The following is a 21,232-nucleotide window of genomic DNA, read 5'->3' as shown; positions in this document are numbered from 1 at the left end:
TACGAAAAGCTGTCTTCCTAATATCTTCTTCGTGAATAGGGATTTGGTGATAACCTGAAGCAAGGTCTATCTTCGAGAACCAAGTGGCTCCCTCCAGCTGGTCCATAAGTTCGTCTATACGGGGTAGGGGATACTTATTTTTAACGGTAACTTTGTTCAATCCCCGGTAGTCGATGCACAGTCGGAGGCTCCCATCCTTCTTCTTTACAAAGAGTACCGGCGCCCCCCAAGGCGAGCTACTCGGACGTATGAATCCCTTTTCCACTAGTTCTTCCAGTTGTTTCTTCAGTTCAGCCATCTCTGCAGGCGCCAAACGGTAGGGGGCCCTGGAAACCGGTGCGGTTCCGGGTTCTAGCTCAATCGTAAAAGCGTTATTTCGTTGAGGTGGGGGTCCGCGTAGTGGTTTGAACACATCGGCATACTCTGCTGCTACAGGGATACTCCCCAGATCTGGCGCTTCGGTCTCACCCACCATTTCAATAGTGGCTAAAAAGGCTTCTCCTCCTTTCCGGATTGCTTCTTCAGCATGGGCCATCGACACCACAGTTATTCCGGTCCTAGTTCTCATTCCTCTGTACACGATTTGCCTCCCATCAAGCGGAATCCTAACGCATGCCTTGGCACACTCAACCACTGCTCTGTGTTGTGCTAGCCAATCCATTCCCAAGATCACCTCGTAACGCCCCAGTTCTAACTCCAGCAGGTCTCCGGGTAAGTTCACACCTGCGAGGATCACCGGTACTTCTTCATATCTACCCCTCGTGGCCATTTTCTCTGTTCCTGCCGTCTCGACTCCCGTCACCATGGTGTTGAAGTTCCCCTTAAAGTCCCACTCACGCGTAAGTCTAGGGCTTACAAAACTGTGAGTTGCCCCGGTGTCGAAGAGAGTGAACGCTGTCACTCCTCCGACCGCGACAGACCCTACACAACACTAACGCTAAGCTACACGACTACTACAGTTCTTTTCATATAACATAATCGTATTGTTAAATCAAACGTACCCGCGATCGGTTCGGCTCCTTCGCGACCCTCGACGGCGTACGCTCTTGCCCCTGCGGCTTGCCCCCTGCTGTTGGGGTTGTGCCCCTTCCGCGTTTCCTCTTTGGAGTGTTGGGCACTCCCACGCCAGATGTCCCTCCTGGCCGCAGCGGTAACAGCGCCTGCGTTGGCCTTGTCTATCCTTCGGGCAATCCCTCGCTATATGTCCGCGCTCGCCGCAGGTGAAGCATGCTCCCATCCTGCACTCCCCTGCATGGAATCGTCCACACCTTTCACATGCGGGCCTTAACGGAGCAGGCTCAGCCGCGGGTTGTGCATCCCGGGGCCGTTTGGTACCCCGGTTCTGGGAGTTCTGGTTCTGTTTTCGCTCTTCCTCGAGCCCTGATTCTTGTTCTGCGGCTTTCTCAATCAGCTCATGGACATCACGATAGTCCCTCACGTTGCAGCTATTCCTCAGTTCCACTCTCATACCTTTGAGGAAACGGCGGATTAAGTCGTGATCACTCAGGTAGTGACCCGCAAATCTCCGAAGTCGGTTGAACTCGTCCCCGTAGTCTCGTACATTCCTCGACCCTTGACGGATGTCCTGAAACTTGCTTTCCATCGCGTCCATGGCTTCTAAGGGAAAGTACTTCCCATTGAATGCCTCCAGGAAATCATCCCAGGTCAGTCGTATCCCGTGTGACCTTTCGACCACTTCGTCCCACCACACTAGTGCGTCGTCTTTAAGGTAGTGAGCAGCCAGGTCCCTACGGAACTCCGGTGGGCACCTTGCAGAAGCGAAGTTCCTCTCGAGTTGACGTCTCCAATTATCCGCGACAATCGCGTCGGCCTTTCCATTGAAAAACTCCGTCTGCATACTCTTCATGTGTCTCAGCATGTCCCAGTAGTTGGGTCCGGGGGCGTGCACCACCGCAGGCGCTGCCGGGGGTGGAGGCGGTGGTGGCGGATTCTGGGCCGCCCCAGGTGGTATGGGGTTGTCCCCCGCATCTGCGGCGGCTTCACCATTGGGCAGACGACCCCCATAGGCGTCGCGGTATCTTTGCAGTTCTGCCAGGAGCGCTGCATTCGCCACGTTCGGCATTTCCACTGGGTTCTCATTCTCAGGCGCGCCCCCTCTTCGGCTTTCTGCCTCGCTGGAGGCTTGAGACGCGGACCTGGTGACCCGTCGTGTCGCTCTCAGGTTGGCCGCTGCTGGCCTTGCAACTCTGGCATTCTTGGGAGGCATCCTGTTGACAAGTGAAGGAGTATTAGCCACGGTTCTACTCAAATTCTATTGTCCACCGAGTGAGCTAGGAGTTCCGTCCGAGTGGTGCATTTTTTTTTTTTTTTTTTTTGAAACCCTTTTTGAAATACTTAGAAAGACGTTCGGAAGAAGTTCTTTTGAAACCCGGGTTTTCCTACTTCTACCCGACCCTTCCCTACCCACCCGGGACAGCACCGGGTGGGTTTAACCCGCTCTGATACCAATTGTAACGGCCTTGGCCCGATGAACCTTATCAAATACTTTAACTCAAACCTTTTCGTTCAAAAAGCTCTTATTAAAACTCAAACTGTCTTACATAAAACCGAACTCAACTAAAAACTGAATGTCGAATAAAACTTAAGAAGAAATGGCTGAAAGAAAAGAATCCAAAATGAAAGACTCGAGAAAACACTTGCACCATACGGACATCTACTCCCGCTCCCTCTCGGCCATACCTGTAAAAAGAGGGGTGAGTACACAATACTCAGTGAGGGCAGGTTCTAGGAACCCACGAACTCAGCTCAGGAAGAGCAAACAATCACAAGTCATGAGCTAATAAGATCTATTACACAGAATTCCATACTACCCGACATGAACTAAAGACCCTACAATGCATATCCTTTTCATCTTTTCCTCTTTTCCTCTTTTCCTCTTTTCCTCAGTGGGTAGCCCCCCACTAGGCTTCTACCCCATATTCATGTGGATTCGCCACATCTCCTATGGGTGCTTCCATATTCATGTGGATTCGCCACATCTCCTATGGATACCTAGCGTGGACTACTTACCCCACCTACAAACCTTAGACTCTCTATATGATCCCTTATTCGTACTTATTCTTACATCTTTCACTTATCATTCACAACACATCTCATCATCTTATCATCATTTCTTGACCACCCTACATGCCTATGTTCTTATCACTTCAACATGTACTACCGTCTAAACAAGATCAATCACATAACATATCACACATACACACAAGATCTAGATCTGATTAACAAAGGACTAAGTCCCATTGATTACTCAACATGAGACAAGTTCACAGCAAGTCCTCACCTTAGCTTTTTGCAGAAGTGGTCTAGATCTAGGTTTGGGAAACAGTCACTTCTCGAGATCTGGTTAGAGAATTGGATTCACACAAGAGAGAGAGGGGTTTAGGATCTGTCATTTCCAATGACTTAGAACTAGAGATCTTAGGTTTACCTTTAGGGTTCAGATCTCAGTTGCTTGCACGAAACTGAATCAAGGAGGCGACGGCTAGGGGCTCGGTCGCGGCGGCTAGGGCTTCGCGGGCGGCTGGCGGCTGGCTTCGCCGGAGGTGGAGCGGCGGCGGCTTGAGGCGGAGGCGGGGATCTGCTCGGGCAGGGCTTCGCTTGCTGTCTCTCTTGTGGCTGAACCCTAGGGGAACTTCTCCTTTTATAAGCAATGGGAGGGGTTATGTCTAGGGTTTCTTCTTCTTGGGCCTCCTGCACTTGAGTTCCCTTTTGGGCCGGGCCCGGGATGTTACATCAAACCCGTCGTGGAAAGGTGGCCAGAGTACATACCGCACAAGCTTCCCGACAAGAATTACGTGCGTGTATTCGACACGACGCTCCGTGACGGTGAACAAGCTCCAGGTGGAGCTCTTACTCCACCGCAGAAGCTTGAGATTGCTAGACAGCTCGCAAAACTCCGAGTAGACATCATGGAAGTTGGTTTTCCGGTGTCCTCTGAGGAAGAGTTCGAAACAGTCAAAACCATCGCCAAGACCGTGGGAAACGAGGTTGTTTCTATATTTCCTTCAATTTATTATATAAAGTTTTTATATTCAAATTCCAAATTATGTTTTTATGGGACACTGAATAATGTTGGAACGAATATTACCATGTTTTTACGCAAAACAGAACACGCACAAATGGACAACTTATCAAAATTGTACCATTAAAGACTATATAGTTGACGATGTGAACCTTTGTGTTTGCTAAGGTGGATGAAGCAACAGGTTACGTCCCAGTGATATGCGCCATCGCACGTAGCAAACCAGAAGACATTGAGGCGGCCTGGGAGGCGGTGAAATACGCGAAAAGACCTAAGATACTCATATTCACATCTACTAGTGACATTCACATGAAATACAAGTTGAAAAAGACTAAAGAAGAAGTCATCGAAATGGCCGCGAGTAGTGTTAAGTTTGCTAAAAGCTTAGGCTTCGTTGACGTCCAACTTGGTTGCGAAGATGGCGGCAGGTCCATGTCTTAAAACCCTAATCTATCTCGACTATTTTATTACACGTTATATTTGCATTTTTGAAGTTAACGTTTATATTTGGCAAGAATATACATTTTAAATTTGAAAAAAGTTTGTTATTTGAATGTATTTTCCAACCAGATTATGGAATTTGCGGCTTACATATTTTTAGATTATGTCTTACATATTTTTAAAATACTAGCGTCTAACTAAAATCAAGCAGGTCGGAGAAGGAGTTTCTATGCAAGATTCTAGGAGAATCGATAAAAGCTGGTGCAACCACTGTGAACGTCGCGGACACTGTAGGAATCAACATGCCAGACGAATACGGAGAACTCGTGAGCTACCTCAAAGCAAATACTCCTGGAATTGATGATGTTATCTTCAGTGTTCATTGTCACAACGACCTTGGTGTTGCCACCGCCAACACAATTGCCGTACTATCTTAATTCTGCCTCTTTCACTTCATTACAAATGTCTACATAAAATACATATAGAACAATTAGTTTACATCATATATATGTATATAGGGTGTATGTGCGGGAGCACGACAAGTCGAAGTAACAGTTAATGGAATAGGCGAAAGAAGTGGGAATGCACCGCTTGAAGAGGTAATATATACTAGGCGTTCCACATTGAAATGGAAAAATGAGAACATTCTCGATAAAAAATATTTAGTGGATGTAAATCGATTTACAATATTTTGGTTTTGAATTGAATTGTTGTACGTAGTAGTCGTCATGATCATCAATCATTATCAATATTAATATCTTTTTGTTATGTAGGTCGTGATGGCTTTGAAATGTCGAGGAGAATATCTGATGGATGGTGTCTACACAAGAATAGACACACGCCAAATTATGGCTACTAGCCAAATGGTAACTGTTTATATATACTCGAGAGAGCAAAAGGACCATGCTATATTTTTTGGGCCTTTATAAATATCTGACTAACGAAAAGATGTAAACTATTGAGTAGGTTCAAGAATATACCGGCTTGTATGTTCAACCACATAAGCCCATAGTGGGAGCCAACTGTTTTGTTCATGAGAGCGGCATTCACCAGGTTCAATATATTAAATGATCAAATGTGACATAAGAAAAGAATATGTGAATGATGTAAATTAATTGTTCAAACATTTTGCAGGATGGAATCTTGAAAAATCGGAGTACATATGAGATCTTATCGCCAGAAGATGTTGGGGTTGTAAAATCTCAAAGTGCCAGCATTGTTCTTGGAAAGCTTAGGTAATGATTCTATATACTTCTTAGTTTACATATCGTTTTATTTGGTAATATTTATTTATTTATCCACATGAACAACAATGGAAATATGCAGCGGACGTCATGCTGTGAAAGATCGGCTGAAAGAGGTATTTCAGTATTTCTTGTGATTTCCTTGAGCGTAGTTATACAACCATCATGCATATATTTTTCAAGATTACACTTTTTACAGATAAATATTTGACATTAAGTATACCAGTATGCCTTTATTTTCTATTCTCAGTTGGGATACGAGCTCGATGATGAGAAATTGAACGACATCTTCTCAAGGTTCAGGGACTTAACCAAGCATAAAAAGGTTCTTTTTTTTATTTGCAGTTTTGTATCTTCTCATGCACATATGCGTTACAATTTAAATTAGACATATGATATAAGAATTTAAATACTTTTTTTTTGACAAAATTTAAAATACTAATTGATTATAATATCTCACACTTATATGGTTTCGATTTGTTAATCTGTTCAGAGAATCACGGATGATGATCTGAAGGCCTTAGTAACGTGTCGTGATGAGGTCTCATCACTAAACGGCACTACCGGTGAAGAGACTAACGGCTATGTACCAATCTCACAGATTTCTTCTGTGGTATAAAATCTGTGAAACGTTTTGTTTGAGTACCACTTGTAATATCAAGGTTCCATTTGATATGAATCGGTTGTTTTAATGAATAAAAACAGTATGAAGTTAAAAAACTGTGCGTAAATCAACCTGCCAAACTAGAGATGCATATCTCCACGTGCTTTTTTTTGTTCTCTTTTTACTTTAAAAATGCAGCGCATTAGCAAATCATGTGAGTTTTTTTTGATAAAAATATGTTTTTAATAATATATTTATATTTTCCATTTTAAGAAACAATTTTATTAATATGTAAGTGAAAGTATAAGAAAGTTTTTAAAACAAGAAATTTTCTAACTTTTTCTTTTGCTCTTCATTATTTCTATTTAATTTAATGATGAGATATTTTAAGAAATATTACCATTGAGGATGTTTATAGAACTACGGAAAAAAATTCATCTTCTGTTGAGATCCAATCTGATTTTCTGATAATTTTAAGAAATAAAAAGCAGTTGAATAATTAATTACAAAATTGTTGGACCATTTTTAGCTAAAAACCAAGGGAGTGTTATTAGATTATGTATTTACAAAGAACTATATTGATTTAGAATTAGTAAAGTCTGGTGTTATTTGTTTATGAATTTGTAATAAGTATTAAGTATAAAAATTTAGAGTTATTGGAATCATTATTTTATAAAATAAAAATCTCGTGTTATTCAAAAAATAAAAAATAACGGATTTTATCATGACCTAAAAGTGTGTTGTTATTCGTTTATTGATTTTACATATATTCTTCACAAAATCTGATTTATCAAAGTGTTGCACACTTATCATGTATTATGAAAGACGGGATTTTTATAATTTAACAAAATTTAAGTTAATAGCACTTCAAAACCACTCATTTCCCACAATGCAAATTTTGGTAGCGTCACTCTCTGGCCATTGTACAGACTTTTACACGTCGTTACTCAGTCCCCACCCCCCACTGTAAACTTTGTAAAAATAAAATGTCAACTAAAAATACAAACCTATAAAAATAAAATTAGTCGCTGATGAAACGTAGAGATTAGCCGGAAGAAGAAGCTTAAAAATGCGAGCCAGAGAAAACAATGAATTTGTGCAAAAATGTATATACGAGAGTCGAGAAAAACAAAAGAGAACCAGAAATAGAACACAAACTTGAAAAATGAAAAAGATAACAACAAACACAACAAAACAATATTATGCAATATTTAAATATAGTACTCTACATAAGTTTATAATTATCTCTAGTTACAGAATCTAACAACTTACAAAACTCTTTGAACAAAATTTTAAGAAAATACAATTTAAAAAAAAAAAACAAAATTCGAAAGCTGGCTAATTTTGAAAATCATCAAAACTTTTCTAAATCACAAACCAATAACAGCTCCTAAATATAAATCTGTAAAACCTCTAAATAACAAACTGCTACTTAGAAGATGAATAAAGTTTTGATCAATTTGGTTATGAAATTCAAACATACGGGTTAAATTAAAAAAGATATTTGTTCCTTTGTATTAGTTTTTGTTAGAGCGATAACGCACAAATCTGCGCATTCTCTGTGCTATCTTTCGAGATTAAATTTGATGCACATCACCCATTTATTTTACTAATTCATGATCCATCCTAAATATTTATATTTAACCCCGCAGCGTTCTTGGAAATAAACATAAAGATAAGTAGGATCGTCTTGAAATAAAAAGAAAATGGAGACCGATATATTATATCACAAAATATAATAAAAACAAACTCATAATAAAAACTATTGCGAGATATGTATTAGGCATGGAAGTTCGAGTACCCGTTGGCGTTTGGATTGGGTTTTTCGGATTTTTAGATTTTCGGGTTTATGCTCCTAAATTCCATACTAGAATTTTATTAGTACGGGTCAGGTTCGGATAATAATACTTCGAGTTCGGTTCAAAATTGTATTGCGTTCTAAAACCCATAAAATAATCATATATCGCACGGATTCGGGTTATATCGATTCGGTTCGGATGTAACCAAAATAAAAAAACAAAAATTTTGAAGCAAAAGCATAAAAAATATCTAAATTAAATACAAATTAATCTATCACACGTAAAATTAATAAAATAATAATAAAATGTTAAATCAAGTATAAAAACAAACATCATTTGTAAACAATATGTGTTGTCTTATATAGAGTAGATTTTTTATTTCAATGAACAAATTAAGAAAATACTTATTTATAACTAACTGTGTACTATTAATTTTGGATTTTTTGGGTTCGGTTAATAACACTTCGGGTTCAGATTTTTTTGTACCACCCTACAAGATCCGTTTGGATATTTTTTACATTTCTGGTTCGGTTTGGATTTTGGATTCCGGATTTTATGCCCAATGCCTAGTTTATATAATCACTAAAAAAATTTAGTTTAGTTATCACTAAATTTATATATTATATATATATAATGTATTTGAAATTTTGCTTTATAAGAGCCTATAGAAATAAAGGCACGTTGCCTATATATGGCTTCTTAACAGAGATTTGCACATGTGATAATGTCACCTACCTGGATGTGCAAACCATGTCGGCCCTCACTTACACCACGTGTTCGTATGCCCTCTCTTACTGCATTACTAATACCGTAGATATCGACGATATTTTTTATATAGTTATCATGATTGCACCTCCTAGTTTTGAACAATAGTACAATACTATGATTATAACTTTATTTCCCAATTCAAAAAATCTTTTAAAACTATATTATACTGTATAATATTTTTTTGGGATTGGACCACACACTCAATAATGCGAGGTTCAGCAGGTTCAGAGGGGGTCCACAATAAAGCACATGATTATTCACGACCAGAGCCGATTTCGGCAATCTTGTGTTTCTATTTTCCTCTCGAAAATTATAAGAGCATGGCTTCTTAAATTACGATTCTTAACCGAATATAAAAAACCGTCTCTTATCTTTTAATTAAAAAACTATAAAACGATGTTTTTTTATATTCCACTAAAAATCTCAATCTAAGAACTTTAATCTAAAAATCTCATTCTAAGAATCTTTATTAAACATGCTCTAACATTAACATCAAAATTATGCATCATGAGCTAATCTTAGCCGGCAATCTTGTGTATGAAAAATATTTTTACGAAATCAATTTGGTATTTTAAGTTCACCAAAAATCCTAGCAAATTGTAAAGAATAAGTTAGGGCATCATTATCGGAGGGACTTGGGCCGGCCCTTAACCAATTTTGGGTTAAAAAAAAATTAAAAAGGCAAAGGACGAGACGAACGGGCCTTGATTAAGGGCTTCCCGGTGTCGTCCCTCGTGTGTACGTGGCAGCACCGGATTGGGAGATGATATCGAAGCCGTATCGCCTTTTTCATTTTCTCTCTTCGTGTTTCTCTTCTAGTCGACTCCAAAAGGCGACGGCGAAGGTGATTTATCAGACTCCGGTGGCCCAAAACTTGTTTCGGAAACCGAAAGCGCGATCTACATCCAACGGCGAGAGCGACTCTGAAATCTCCGATGACGAAGACCTAAATCGTCGGTTCGGTTAGTTTCCCAAGCATCCCCAATCGTGTGAGAATCGACCCAACCATACAAAGGTATGTCCTTCACCTCCGTTCTTTCTCGAGATTATTATTTGATGGAAAATTGGATTAGGGTTTCGTTTAGATGTAAATTGGAAAACTTGTATTGATTATTTGATTGAAAATTTGATAAGGGTTTCGTAGAGATGAATTGATAGATTCGTATAGGTTAGCTAATATTCGTATGGAGGATTTGATAAGCGATTGGTATAGATGATTTGATATTCGTATATAGGATTTGATAAGCGGTTCCTAGAGATGATTTGCATTTGCAATTTTTGAATGTGTATTTTTAGTTTGAAATCTGTGTATTTTTAATGAACCACACCATAAAATTCTAGTGAAGGTACACTTGTTTTGTAAATGTTTCGCTGTTTATTAAAGCCATTGTCGTGGTTACTTCGTATTGATTAGATAGGTTTGGCTGTAAAGGGTAGTTTGTGTGAAACTAAATCCAACAATATATTAATGATCTTGTTAGGATAGTTGATAGCTTTTTGTTTGTGTAATAACTTTAGATAAGACATATCTTGTTGCCGGTTAGTCATTAAGTGGGTAAGTTAATGCTAACTTACTCTTCACTTCCTCCAATCAACCCCCTTCTGATGCCCCCCTTAAATATACGTAGCTAGTTGATCTCTTCTACCACCTCCTCTTAATCTCTTCTCGCTTCTTATCGGTATGGATCCAAGAAATCATTATACGGAGTCCTCTAGCTACTTCCCTTTCAATTCCAATGTTCACTTAGGAGAATCCGAGAACCCTCCTTTCAGTTCTCACCAATCTGAAGACACACCGGTAGGCACACCATTAGGCACACCAGTAGGCACACCCGTGGACCGTGTTGCTCGACGCAAATGGACCCCGGCTGATGACGAGGTCCTAATCAGTGCGTGGCTCAACACTTCCAAGGATGCCGTAGTTGGAAATCAGCAGAAGTCACTCACCTTCTGGCAACGTGTTGCTGACTATTACACAGCAAGTCCTCACGGAGCAGAGGAAGTTGAAAAGAGAGAGCATCTTCATTGTAAGAAGAGGTGGGCTAGGATAAACGATCAAGTTAACAAGTTCTGCGGCGCTTATGCCACTGCAGAGAGGCAAATTAGCAGTGGTGAGAGTGACACTGATGTTCTCAAGAGGGCTCACGACATCTTCTACGCTGATCAGAGAACCAAGTTCAACCTCGAGTATGCGTGGTGTGTGTTGAGGTATGAGCAGAAATGGCTCAGCCTCAACACTCCAAAAGCGAGCTCAAAGAGGAAAAATGGTGAAACCCCACCTGAAACGCCACCCACCGAGAATGCTGATCATGAGACCCGGCCTGAAGGTATCAAGGCTGCTAAATCGAAAAGGAACACTGGTCAAGGGAAGTCTGTTGCTGAGTACACCACCCTATGGGAAATGAAGAAGGCGGATTTAGCCATGAAGGAGAGACTGACTAAGTTGGCTATACTGGATACTCTCCTCCAAAAGTCGGAGCCCTTAACTGAGGCAGAAGAAGTCGTGAAGAATAAGCTCTTAGCTGCGTACTTCTGAAGAATTAGATGTCATGTTCTATATTTTATATTTGTCTTTTTAATAGTTTTTTCTTTGTCCTTTTAATTCTCTGTTTTAATGTATGTCTTTTTAATATGGTTGTTTAATGAAATGAGTACGTCTCTTTTAATATGCTTGCTTTGTCTCTTTTTAAACAAATGTTTTTGCTAAAACTTGATTATAATATGCAGTTGACGTTTTCTGCAGGATAAGAGGAACATGGGACTTGACTACAGCTATAGTCAACCTTCGGACTCGGAGGATTTATTTTGCAACTCTGTGGACAGTGGCTACAACGAGACGGATGACTTAATTCGACGTGACCAAGAGGAGATACGCTTACAAAGAGGTTCACCGGTGCAGTACCCTCCGGAACCCGAGGTAGAGTTCGGCATCCCGCAGAGATGCTACTGTGGCGCACAGCCACTACTTGCAACATCTTCTCGCGAAATAGGTAGGCGATACTACACTTGTCCGAATGTAGATGATGGGGAGTGTCACGTATGGAAATGGTGGGATGATGCGTTTATGGAGGAGCTGCGAGACAGAGATAGACAAGTTCTTCTACTGTCTGAAAAGGTCGACAGTCTTGCCCTTTTGTCTGACAACGAGACTGAGCAGAAGGTAGCCATTCTAGAGAAGATGGTCTATGATTTAGCTAAGGAAAAATCTAAGGTTAGCTATAGGTTTGAGTTCTTTCTCGGGGTAATGGTTGTTGTGGTAGTTTTAGTTGGCGTGGTGCAATGGTTCTTGTGGTAGTTTAGAGATGCTTATTTGTTTGTCATTTGTATTTGCTTCCTGTGGAACATTAAGTTTTATTATAAGTCATCTAATGTAACTCAACTTTTATTATAAGTAATCTCATGCATCTCATGTAACTGAAGTTTTATTATAAAAATTCCCGTGACTTTTCTTACACAAAAGAACAAAGGCGACATGATGAGTCTGTCACTTGTTTGTCTTGAGTCTGTCCCGTGAGCACACTGAACTGCTCGTGAGCACATAGTAATGCTCGTGATCAAAGTGTCATGCGTTCATACCCGACAATGTAGCATATATAGATCATACTTCTCACATACAATGCATTACTTCTCCTCCTCATAACACATTCTCTCTTTCAATTATCTTTTAGAAATTTCAATCTCTTTTATAAATTTTGAATGGCTTCTTCTTCACATTATCATTATCACAAAGATGATGATGATGAATTTGATTCTATGTTTGAAGATATATTTGAAAATCCTAATTTCATTCCCGAACCAAAAAAGAGAAAACCGCGTATACATATCGAGAGAAACCGGGAAGAAGGCCACACGAAGCTCTGGAACGATTACTTTTCTGAATCTCCAACATACCCGCACAACATATTCCGAAGACGGTTTCGAATGAACAAGACTTTGTTCTTGCGTATTATGCATCGTATGTCTAATGAAATAGAATACTTTCAACCAAGACAAGATGCCACCGGACGGGCTAGTCTTTCTCCGCTCCAAAAATGTACCGCAGCAATTAGACAATTGGCGTATGGTGGTGGCTCTGATACCGTTGACGAATATGTCCGGCTTGGTGAAACAACAGCTCGAAAATGTTTGCACCATTTTACCGCGGGAATAGTCCAATTGTTTGGCGATGAATATCTAAGACGTCCCACACCGGAGGATCTGCAAAGACTATTATATATTGGAGAACAACGTGGGTTTCCCGGAATGGTTGGAAGCATCGACTGTATGCATTGGGAGTGGAAGAATTGTCCAACCGCTTGGAAAGGAATGTATTCGCGTGGAACCAATAAACCAACTATTGTATTGGAGGCCGTAGCTTCATATGACCTCTGGATATGGCACGCGTTTTTTGGAGCTCCAGGTACTATGAACGACCTTAATATTCTTGATCGATCACCCGTTTTTGACGACATTATTAACGGAATAGCCCCAGAAGTAAATTTCAATGTGAATGGAAATCAGTATCATTTGGCATATTATCTCACGGACGGTATTTATCCGAAATGGGCGACTTTTATTCAATCTATCCGACTTCCCCAAGGTCAGAAGAATTCATTATTCGCTCAAACCCAAGAAGCTGTGAGAAAAGATGTCGAGCGTGCTTTTGGAGTCCTGCAAGCTAGATTTGCCGTGGTCCGAAACCCATCTCAGTTATGGGATAAAGAGAAGATTGCAACTATTATGAGAGCATCTATCATTCTCCATAATATGATTGTCGAAGATGAACGATCAGCATCTACTCAGTATGACCTTGAAGAATTTCAAGAAAGTGAAGAGGAGGATACATTTTCCGTCAATATGCCTTCAAATCTCGGTAATATGATTGATCGTCGAACGAGCGTTCGGAATACACAAGCCCATCACCAATTAAAAAATGATTTGATCGATAATATATGGGCTAAATTTGGACATCTTCCAAATAACTTCTGATTTATAAGTTTTTATTACTCGAATAAAATGTTTGTTTGCTTTTATATATTAAGATGTTTGTAATTTTTATTTTTAAAAAATTCCTCATGTTTTCAATTTGAATGTTTGACTTTTCTTTTACATGTTTTTTTAAAAACTATGCTTTTATATATGTTATTACTTATTAATGAAAATAATCAATTTAACTAAGTAAGGGACAAGTTAAGTCCCACCAATAATCAGCTACTTATACAAAAGCCCTTAACTTAGTTCCTTAACACAAAAATAATAATAAAAAATGTTAAGGGCCCTTAATCAAGTCCCTCCCATAATGATGCCCTTAAACCCCATTTTTAATGTCTAACACATGTCAACAAAAGAAATAAAATTCAACTACGTAGCTTATAAATTAACTTTTAGAAGCAAACAATGTTAATCGGTACATTAGAAATAAATTTTCATTGCATTGTATTGTATTATTTTAAATAAAAAATAAAATAAACTAATATTTTAATGAATTATTGTAATATAATTTAGCTTTTTTTTATTATTGAAAATAAGGAAAAGTTAATTTTTATTTAAAACTACAATTTTCTTTGTAGATTTTTTTTTTGTCATCGGCATAAACAGAGACTCCTAAGACTCTGCAAACCAAACCGATAATTCTGCATCTATGTTAACGAAAAAAGACGGCTGCTTTCTGGCACTCTGTGCAAGATAATCCGTCAGTGTATTTTGTGTTCTGGTATATGAATGATGTTCGAATTGTTGAAAAATTTCTTCAGGATCTTGATATCTTCCAAATAACTTGTAAAACCTGTCAATTCTTCTGGTTTCGAAACCATCTTCCCCCAATTGAGAACAATCCGTTGTAAATGTGATATGAAACTGATGTAAATTCTGCATGCAATCCATTGTCCAAACAAGCGCTTCCACTTCTGAGTGAAGGGGTGACAGATTCGCCTTTGTGTTCCTTGCGTCCATCAAACTATCAAAACCTTCCAAAACTATAAAATTGTCCTAAAAAAATCTCTTGATTTTTTCATGATCCATCTATAAAACACCATCTACCTGGAATGATTGGTATGTTAGTGGGCTCGACCTTTATATTTTGGAGAACCCTTTGTGTCAATGAAACATGTGCTTCAGTCCACAATAAAGACTATGTTTCTACCAATTTTAAAGTGTGCCTAGGATCAATATCTATATTACTAAAAAAATATTATTTTCTCCCTTCCAGATGTACCATAACATCCAAGCAAATTGATGGTCCTCCATTTGTGAAACAACTCTCCAAAACAAATGATCCATATTCTCGAAAAGTGATGGATCAGGGAAAACATCTGGATTCGATGGGATGTTTGAGAGTGCCCAAACTTGTATCGCCGATGGAAATTCAAAAAACACATGGTTTATTGATACCTCTGATGCCCCACACCTTGCACAGAAAATATTCCCTTGCATCCCCTTTGCTCGCAAGTTTTTCTTAACTACAATGCATCCTAACACTATTTGCAATAAAAAAATACTTCATTTTCAGTAGATATCTTATTTTCCAGCAAAACGCCTTAAAATATCAACTGAAGGACCAAAAACTGGTAGCGGTTTATCCTTGTTAGGGTAGACACGTTCTACTTGGTATGCAGATTTCACCGTATATTTTCTATTATTTGTGAAATGCCATCAGTCTTTGTCAACTAGTTGTATCCGACTCAAAGGGATAATTTCTATTAGTTTCACATCCTGGACATCCACTAAAGCCTGAATTTCCTACGAATTCTATGTTCGTGATGATGTATTGATGAGAGAATCGGCTGTAAGGTCAGGGTAAAGATTATGATGGATACTATTTGCTGGTCTCAGGCGAGTGGATGGGAGCCAAATATCATTCCATACTGATATGATTGATCTTGATCTTGATCTTGATCTCACCCTTTTGGTTAGTCATTTGCTTATTAGAGATCTAGCTGAGAAAATACTCCTCCAGCCATATGACGGGGAGTATGATCTAATCGGTTCCAAAGATGATTCCTTCATGAAGTACCGATCTTTAAAAACCCGAGAAAACAAAGAATTCAGTTTCTTGATTGATCGCCATAACTACTTTCCTATCATGGCCATATTAAAATCCGAGAGATCTTTAAATCACAAACCTCCTTCATCCTTATTGAGACATAGTTTATCCCATGATTTTCAGTGTATATCTTTTGTATTTCCCCCTGAACTCCACCAAAATTGTGTTACTGCACTCGTTAATTTCTTTGTTATTGTGTTTGGTGAGCGATAGCAGTAACCATTGATTTAATAATCACTTCCTTCCTCCCTTTTGAAAAGAACTTAAAGTCCATCCATTAACTTTGTTGCTTAAGCGATCTTGAACAAAACCAAAAACCTATATTTTCGATCCTCTCAAACTCTCTGGTATTCTCAAATACGATCTTATCCCACCTATATTTTGTATTCCTAAAATATCCCGCATATCATGCCAAATAGATTCCTCAATTATGTCCAAATTGAATGGAAGATTTCTAGAAATTTATCAGCGGGTCTAATACCTCATCGTATTCCTTTAAAATCCTTGGAATAGTTTGACATTTTTCTTTCTGGGCCTTAAAAAAACAGACTATCGTCTGCGAAGAGTAAGTGAGATATCGGAGGAAAGGCCCTAGCCACTTTCAGCCCGTTAGTTGTTTTTCTCTCTGCCTTTTTAATATTTTCGGTTAAAGCTTTTGTGCACATGACAAAAAAAAATAAAGGGTTCTCTTCTCGAAAATATCTATGTGAAATTATTTACATTAAAAGTGATACCATATCTATATTAAAAATAAACACTTGACCAAATTATATTTAAACAAATAAAACAAAATTACCATATTAAATGATAAGATACATGTATTTTGTATCACACGATGTCGTTAGCTTATCCAAAAAATATCCAATATTATTATTATTATTTTGATAATTTTTGTGTAATTCCAAAAGTTTTCTACACCCAAAAACTAGTTACTAAGAGGTTCATAGAAATCCAGATTTTTTTGCCACTTAATACGTCTAAAGGTGGCCAAAGTAAATCGAACCCAATGCGAAAGCTCCAGCTGGAACTATTTTACCACTGGGCCAAGACCACTCGGTTAAATAATAATAATATAAGAAAATAATAATATTATTATTTTTTATTTTTTGAAAAAATATTGCTTCGTTAAGATTGGAAGGGTTTTGATTTTTTTTTATTCACTTCCTTGAATAATGTTGAATTTTAACTCACACATCTAGTTTTGTTAGTTTTTTTTAGGATGAAACTGAAATATACGGGGTCTAATTGCAAATTTCTCTGTTTGTTAGGTATGCGTTTGGCATATTCGAATGTTATAAACGTTTTGCTCAACGGTTTTTGATTCTCTTTTCTTTTGGCATTTGGCATTTCATGCCAGGTTTACCAGCTCCCGATATTTGTTTGATAAATTATTTTTTTAATAGCTTTCGATGGAAGTCCATAAAGGTCAAACTTTCATGAAACTAGTACCACAAAGTTTTTTTTTTTTCAAAACTAGTACCACAAAGTCTACAATTCATTTTTGGAAATATGTAAAGAAAGCATTGAGAGTTTTAGTTGAGATAGAGAGGGTCTTCTTCTTCTTGTAAGGAAGAGAGACTTAAGAGAGAGAAAGTAGATCTGGTTCCGGTGAGCGGCCGGCGCGTAGGCGCGCGTGCCGTCGCCGGAACCTCTTGGTTTTTCCTTCCGTTTAAGCAGTCCGTATTTTTGTAGTTCTCTCGTCATCCTCCCCCTGATTCGCTTTGCCCGAGCTCTGATTGACTCTCATCCGGAGACGATAGCTTGAGGAGCGAACCGTCATCAACGGTGGCTGGGTTATTGGAGTGAAGGCGCGGTCGTGTGGAGGTGAAAGTGTGGTGAAGTTATTTTCCGGGAGGTGGAGGCTAATAAAGCTCCGCCGTCGCCGGCTCAAGTCTCCGGGAGGTGGTTGGCTTCTTCAGAAACGTCTCGTCGTTTTTGTCTTCGGGGGGTGAAGGCTTACACAGCCTTGCGTCGCCGGCTCTAGTGGTGAGAAGTGGTGGTTTCGTTTTTTTGGATCGGGTATAGCGTGTGTTGTATGTGTTGTTGTGGGTCGCGGCTCTCGTAAGACGGATGAGATCTCGATGAGATCGAGGATGCTCTCCGCAGAGAGTTCAGAAAGCTGAAGAAAAGTGGTGATGTTGGAGGCTCTCCGGTTTCGAGCTCCGGCGTAACGAGGGTGTCGGTGGCGGTGCTCAGGCGGTTTCTCGCGTAGGTGACGGTCAGGTTGAGGCATCGGTTGACGCGTGGCGTGCTGAAGATGAGATTTCAACACGCGTCCCGTCTCCTTGACTCGTCGGTCAAAAGGAGAAGTCTAGGCCGCCTAGTTTCGAGTTGAGTGAGGTGGGCTGCAGGCCCGTTTTATGTTTTGAATGGTTGTCCATCTGTTTGTGGGCTTTTGGTTTGTAACATATTGCTGGGCCCGGGTCCAGTACTGTTGGGTTCGGGCTTTTGTTGTTTGTTTTTCGTTTTGCAATATTAAAAAAACCTTGACGGAAAAAAAAAAGTAAAGAAAGCATTGATTACTTAGCATTTTTAGTTATTTATTGTTTATAAGATTGACTGTTGTTTTATAAAAGTCCATATACTAAGATAGATAGCACATGAAACGAGATGCATCGGCATTTTTGGTGAATGACTATTAACATTATAACTGGCTGATTTGGAATTTTATACAAATTAATAAGCTACTTAGCTAACAAGAAGAAAAAAGCTACTTAGATTTAAAATTTGATTTTTTTCTGTTTTCAATAGATTTATAAAGTTTTGTGAACAAAAAACTCGATTGAAATAAAGAGTTTTTTGTTAAATTTCTTTAGCTTCTCATTTAAAATCATTTGATAGAAACTCCTGAAATTTTATATGCATACATTTTTAGAGATTAAGATCTGTGAACCATTAATTTTTACATAATTTGGATATCCTTTTTCGAGAAAATGACCATTCTAACCATTAATTTTGCATACCATTAAAATTGGATGCAGGTTCGAGAGAACAACCTATTTTTTGGCCAAATTATAAAAGTGTATAGATCAATTATTAAACCTTTTATTTGTTAGGTGTAGGGGTTTTGATACATTATTAAATTTCTTACAACTTAAAACTAGTTGACAGTAATTAAATGACTTAGATCTCTTATATATTATTCATGTCTCACTATAACTTATGATATATAATTTTTATTTACAGATTCTTTAGAGATTAAAACTTATAGTCCATTAACCATACATAATCCTAATAATCTTTTGCATTTAATTGTAATTATTATAGGTGTGTGTGTGACATTCAACACTGTTATTGGTCTCAAACTGGTATCTCTTAAGAATTTATTCATAACAAGAATCTCAAAACAATCAAAATTTAGTTTGATCCTTAAATCTGATAGCGATCAACATTGATTTCCTCTTTCTGAATGTCTTCACTTCTACTTATTATACCCGTTCTATTACTATATACTTTTGTCTCTTCTAAATCTATGGTGATGATTGTTTCCTAGTTTTTAGATTTTAGTTTCTAGTTTTTGGTTTTTTAGTTTTTAGATTTTAAATTTTGGTTTTTAGTTTTTGGTTTTTGGTTTTTCTGTAGATTTTAGTTTTTGAAAAAACTTGAATGGTGATTTTAGATTTTGGATTTTAGTTTTAAGAAATAAATTAATAAATAAAAATAAGTAATAATAATAAAATATATATCTACAAATAACAAAATTTAAGATCATACATTAAATGAATATAAATACCAGAAATTCTCTCTTATATATAAAATGATATTTATTAAAAGCTTTTAGTGAATATCAATATTCTGATAATAAAAAAAGTGAAACGTAATGTTCAAAATTAATCGTCCACCATTTTTCATTCTGATAATTATTTTAAAAAAAAACATCTTTACTTTATTTCGTACTTTAACTATAAGTGCAGATTTACACAATGAAATATTAGAACATATGTTGAAATGTTTTTCCGAGTGTTAGGGATGAAAAATGATTGGTCTAACTGTATGTATAATCAGTTATTTTTTATTAATTGTTTATTTGATAGTGTCTGGTTTAACTATAAGTGCTAATTGAGTATTTGTGGTAAACGAGTGCGTGAGTTATTAAAATACTTACATTTAAAAAATGATAAATAAAATATTCAACGTTGGCAAAAATTTAAGAAAACACAGATTTTAGTTTTTGTGTAGAACTAGGTAGTTATTTGAAAAACTAGTTTCCTTAGTTTTTAGGGAATCATTTTAACAAAATCTTGATTGGCAAATAAAATAGTTTTCAAAAATAAAAACCAAAAACCGTTTTAAAAACTAGAAATCCAAATGCCCATTGGCTTAATTACTCCGGAAGAAAAACTAGTATGAGACCCTTATTGTGCCAGTATTTTACCTTAATTGATTAAACGTCTGTACTCTGCTATGGCTCTGATTGTTTAATCTTTAAAGGCTTTCAAGGTTAGCTATAAATAATCATTACAAACGGTTACACAATTGGCATGGCTTTAGAATAAAATTAGTTATTCTGGTTTTGAGATTTTAAAAGAAATTTCTTAAGTCTGATTTTAGTAGCTTTGAAGTCAAATCTTAATTGGGCATTAAATTTAGAATTTTATTGATTTTACTGTACCATTACCAACATGTATTTGCGGTTGATAATGATTATTGGCATTTCATAACGATACAAATGCTATCATTATTTTGTACTGCTTTGTGTGGTTTCAAACATCTCAAGACTAAAGTTGATTTTTAACGATTTTGCGGATAGAAATTTAAAAAATTATTTTTTAAAGAAAAATATCATTTAAATACATAAGTATAAAATAATAGATTGAAACTAAAATTCAGATATTATAATTACAATATATGAATAAATTTTATATTTTAAAATTTTATTCCCTAACGAGTACCACTAATATACTTTATATATCTATATTATTAAAATTGAAGTATTTTTTTGGTACTGTTTGGAAACATGGATAACAATATAAATAAGAATTGTTTATAAACACAGATAACAATATATTACGGAAAAATATGCTTATGTTATTAAGAAAATTGGAAGTCCATTATATTAAAAAAAAACTATCTATTTGAGTCAGCTTTAAAATATATTAAAATATCCCAATTTAATTACCAAAAAATATCTTTTGTCTAAAATAATCATAAAACAAAATTTAAACTTTATATACATATTTCAAATCAAATAATAATTTAAAATTTATATATATCAAAAATTGATTCAAAATATACATATATTCAAAAAATGATTTTTACTAAAATATTTTCCAATAACCATTATAAAGTTTTTTCAATATATATAAGAAAAAT

General features: G+C 37.2%; 3 protein-coding genes across 3 annotated transcripts; all 3 read left to right on the top strand.

Annotated features, from left to right (window-relative positions):
- Positions 1 to 3,752: 3,752 nt before the first annotated feature.
- Positions 3,753 to 6,447, top strand: LOC103861112 (methylthioalkylmalate synthase 2, chloroplastic). The gene is made up of 10 exons (XM_009138817.3): positions 3,753 to 4,007; positions 4,211 to 4,470; positions 4,695 to 4,908; positions 5,002 to 5,082; positions 5,257 to 5,349; positions 5,450 to 5,536; positions 5,618 to 5,718; positions 5,810 to 5,843; positions 5,978 to 6,052; positions 6,221 to 6,447. Exons 1-10 carry the CDS (start codon positions 3,930 to 3,932, stop codon positions 6,344 to 6,346), a joined length of 1,149 nt encoding a protein of 382 aa, XP_009137065.2. The 5' UTR covers positions 3,753 to 3,929; the 3' UTR covers positions 6,347 to 6,447.
- Positions 6,448 to 6,698: 251 nt separating this feature from the next.
- On the top strand, positions 6,699 to 20,151 carry LOC108871185. Its single transcript, XM_018657362.2, has 2 exons — positions 6,699 to 9,913; positions 11,642 to 20,151. Exon 2 carries the CDS (start codon positions 12,595 to 12,597, stop codon positions 13,864 to 13,866), a length of 1,272 nt encoding a protein of 423 aa, XP_018512878.2. The 5' UTR covers positions 6,699 to 9,913; positions 11,642 to 12,594; the 3' UTR covers positions 13,867 to 20,151.
- LOC108871186 (glutathione S-transferase T3-like) lies at positions 10,580 to 11,434 on the top strand. The gene has a single exon (XM_018657363.2). It carries the CDS (start codon positions 10,580 to 10,582, stop codon positions 11,432 to 11,434), a length of 855 nt encoding a protein of 284 aa, XP_018512879.2.
- Positions 20,152 to 21,232: the final 1,081 nt, after the last annotated feature.

Source organism: Brassica rapa, chromosome A03 (assembly GCF_000309985.2).
Source record: "Brassica rapa cultivar Chiifu-401-42 chromosome A03, CAAS_Brap_v3.01, whole genome shotgun sequence".
NCBI lineage: Eukaryota > Viridiplantae > Streptophyta > Magnoliopsida > Brassicales > Brassicaceae > Brassica > Brassica rapa.
This window is presented reverse-complemented; position numbering and strand designations above follow the sequence as displayed.

Bases quoted from the DNA above. Each gene is read 5' to 3' on its own strand.
- LOC103861112 (XM_009138817.3), top strand. From the start codon at position 3,930: ATGGAAGTTGGTTTTCCGGTGTCCTCTGAGGAAGAGTTCGAAACAGTC. The intron at 5,537-5,617 runs GTTCAATATATT...AACATTTTGCAG, and splicing joins ATGAGAGCGGCATTCACCAG to GATGGAATCTTGAAAAATCG. The intron at 6,053-6,220 runs GTTCTTTTTTTT...TAATCTGTTCAG, and splicing joins ACTTAACCAAGCATAAAAAG to AGAATCACGGATGATGATCT.
- LOC108871186 (XM_018657363.2), top strand. From the start codon at position 10,580: ATGGATCCAAGAAATCATTATACGGAGTCCTCTAGCTACTTCCCTTTC.
- LOC108871185 (XM_018657362.2), top strand. From the start codon at position 12,595: ATGGCTTCTTCTTCACATTATCATTATCACAAAGATGATGATGATGAA.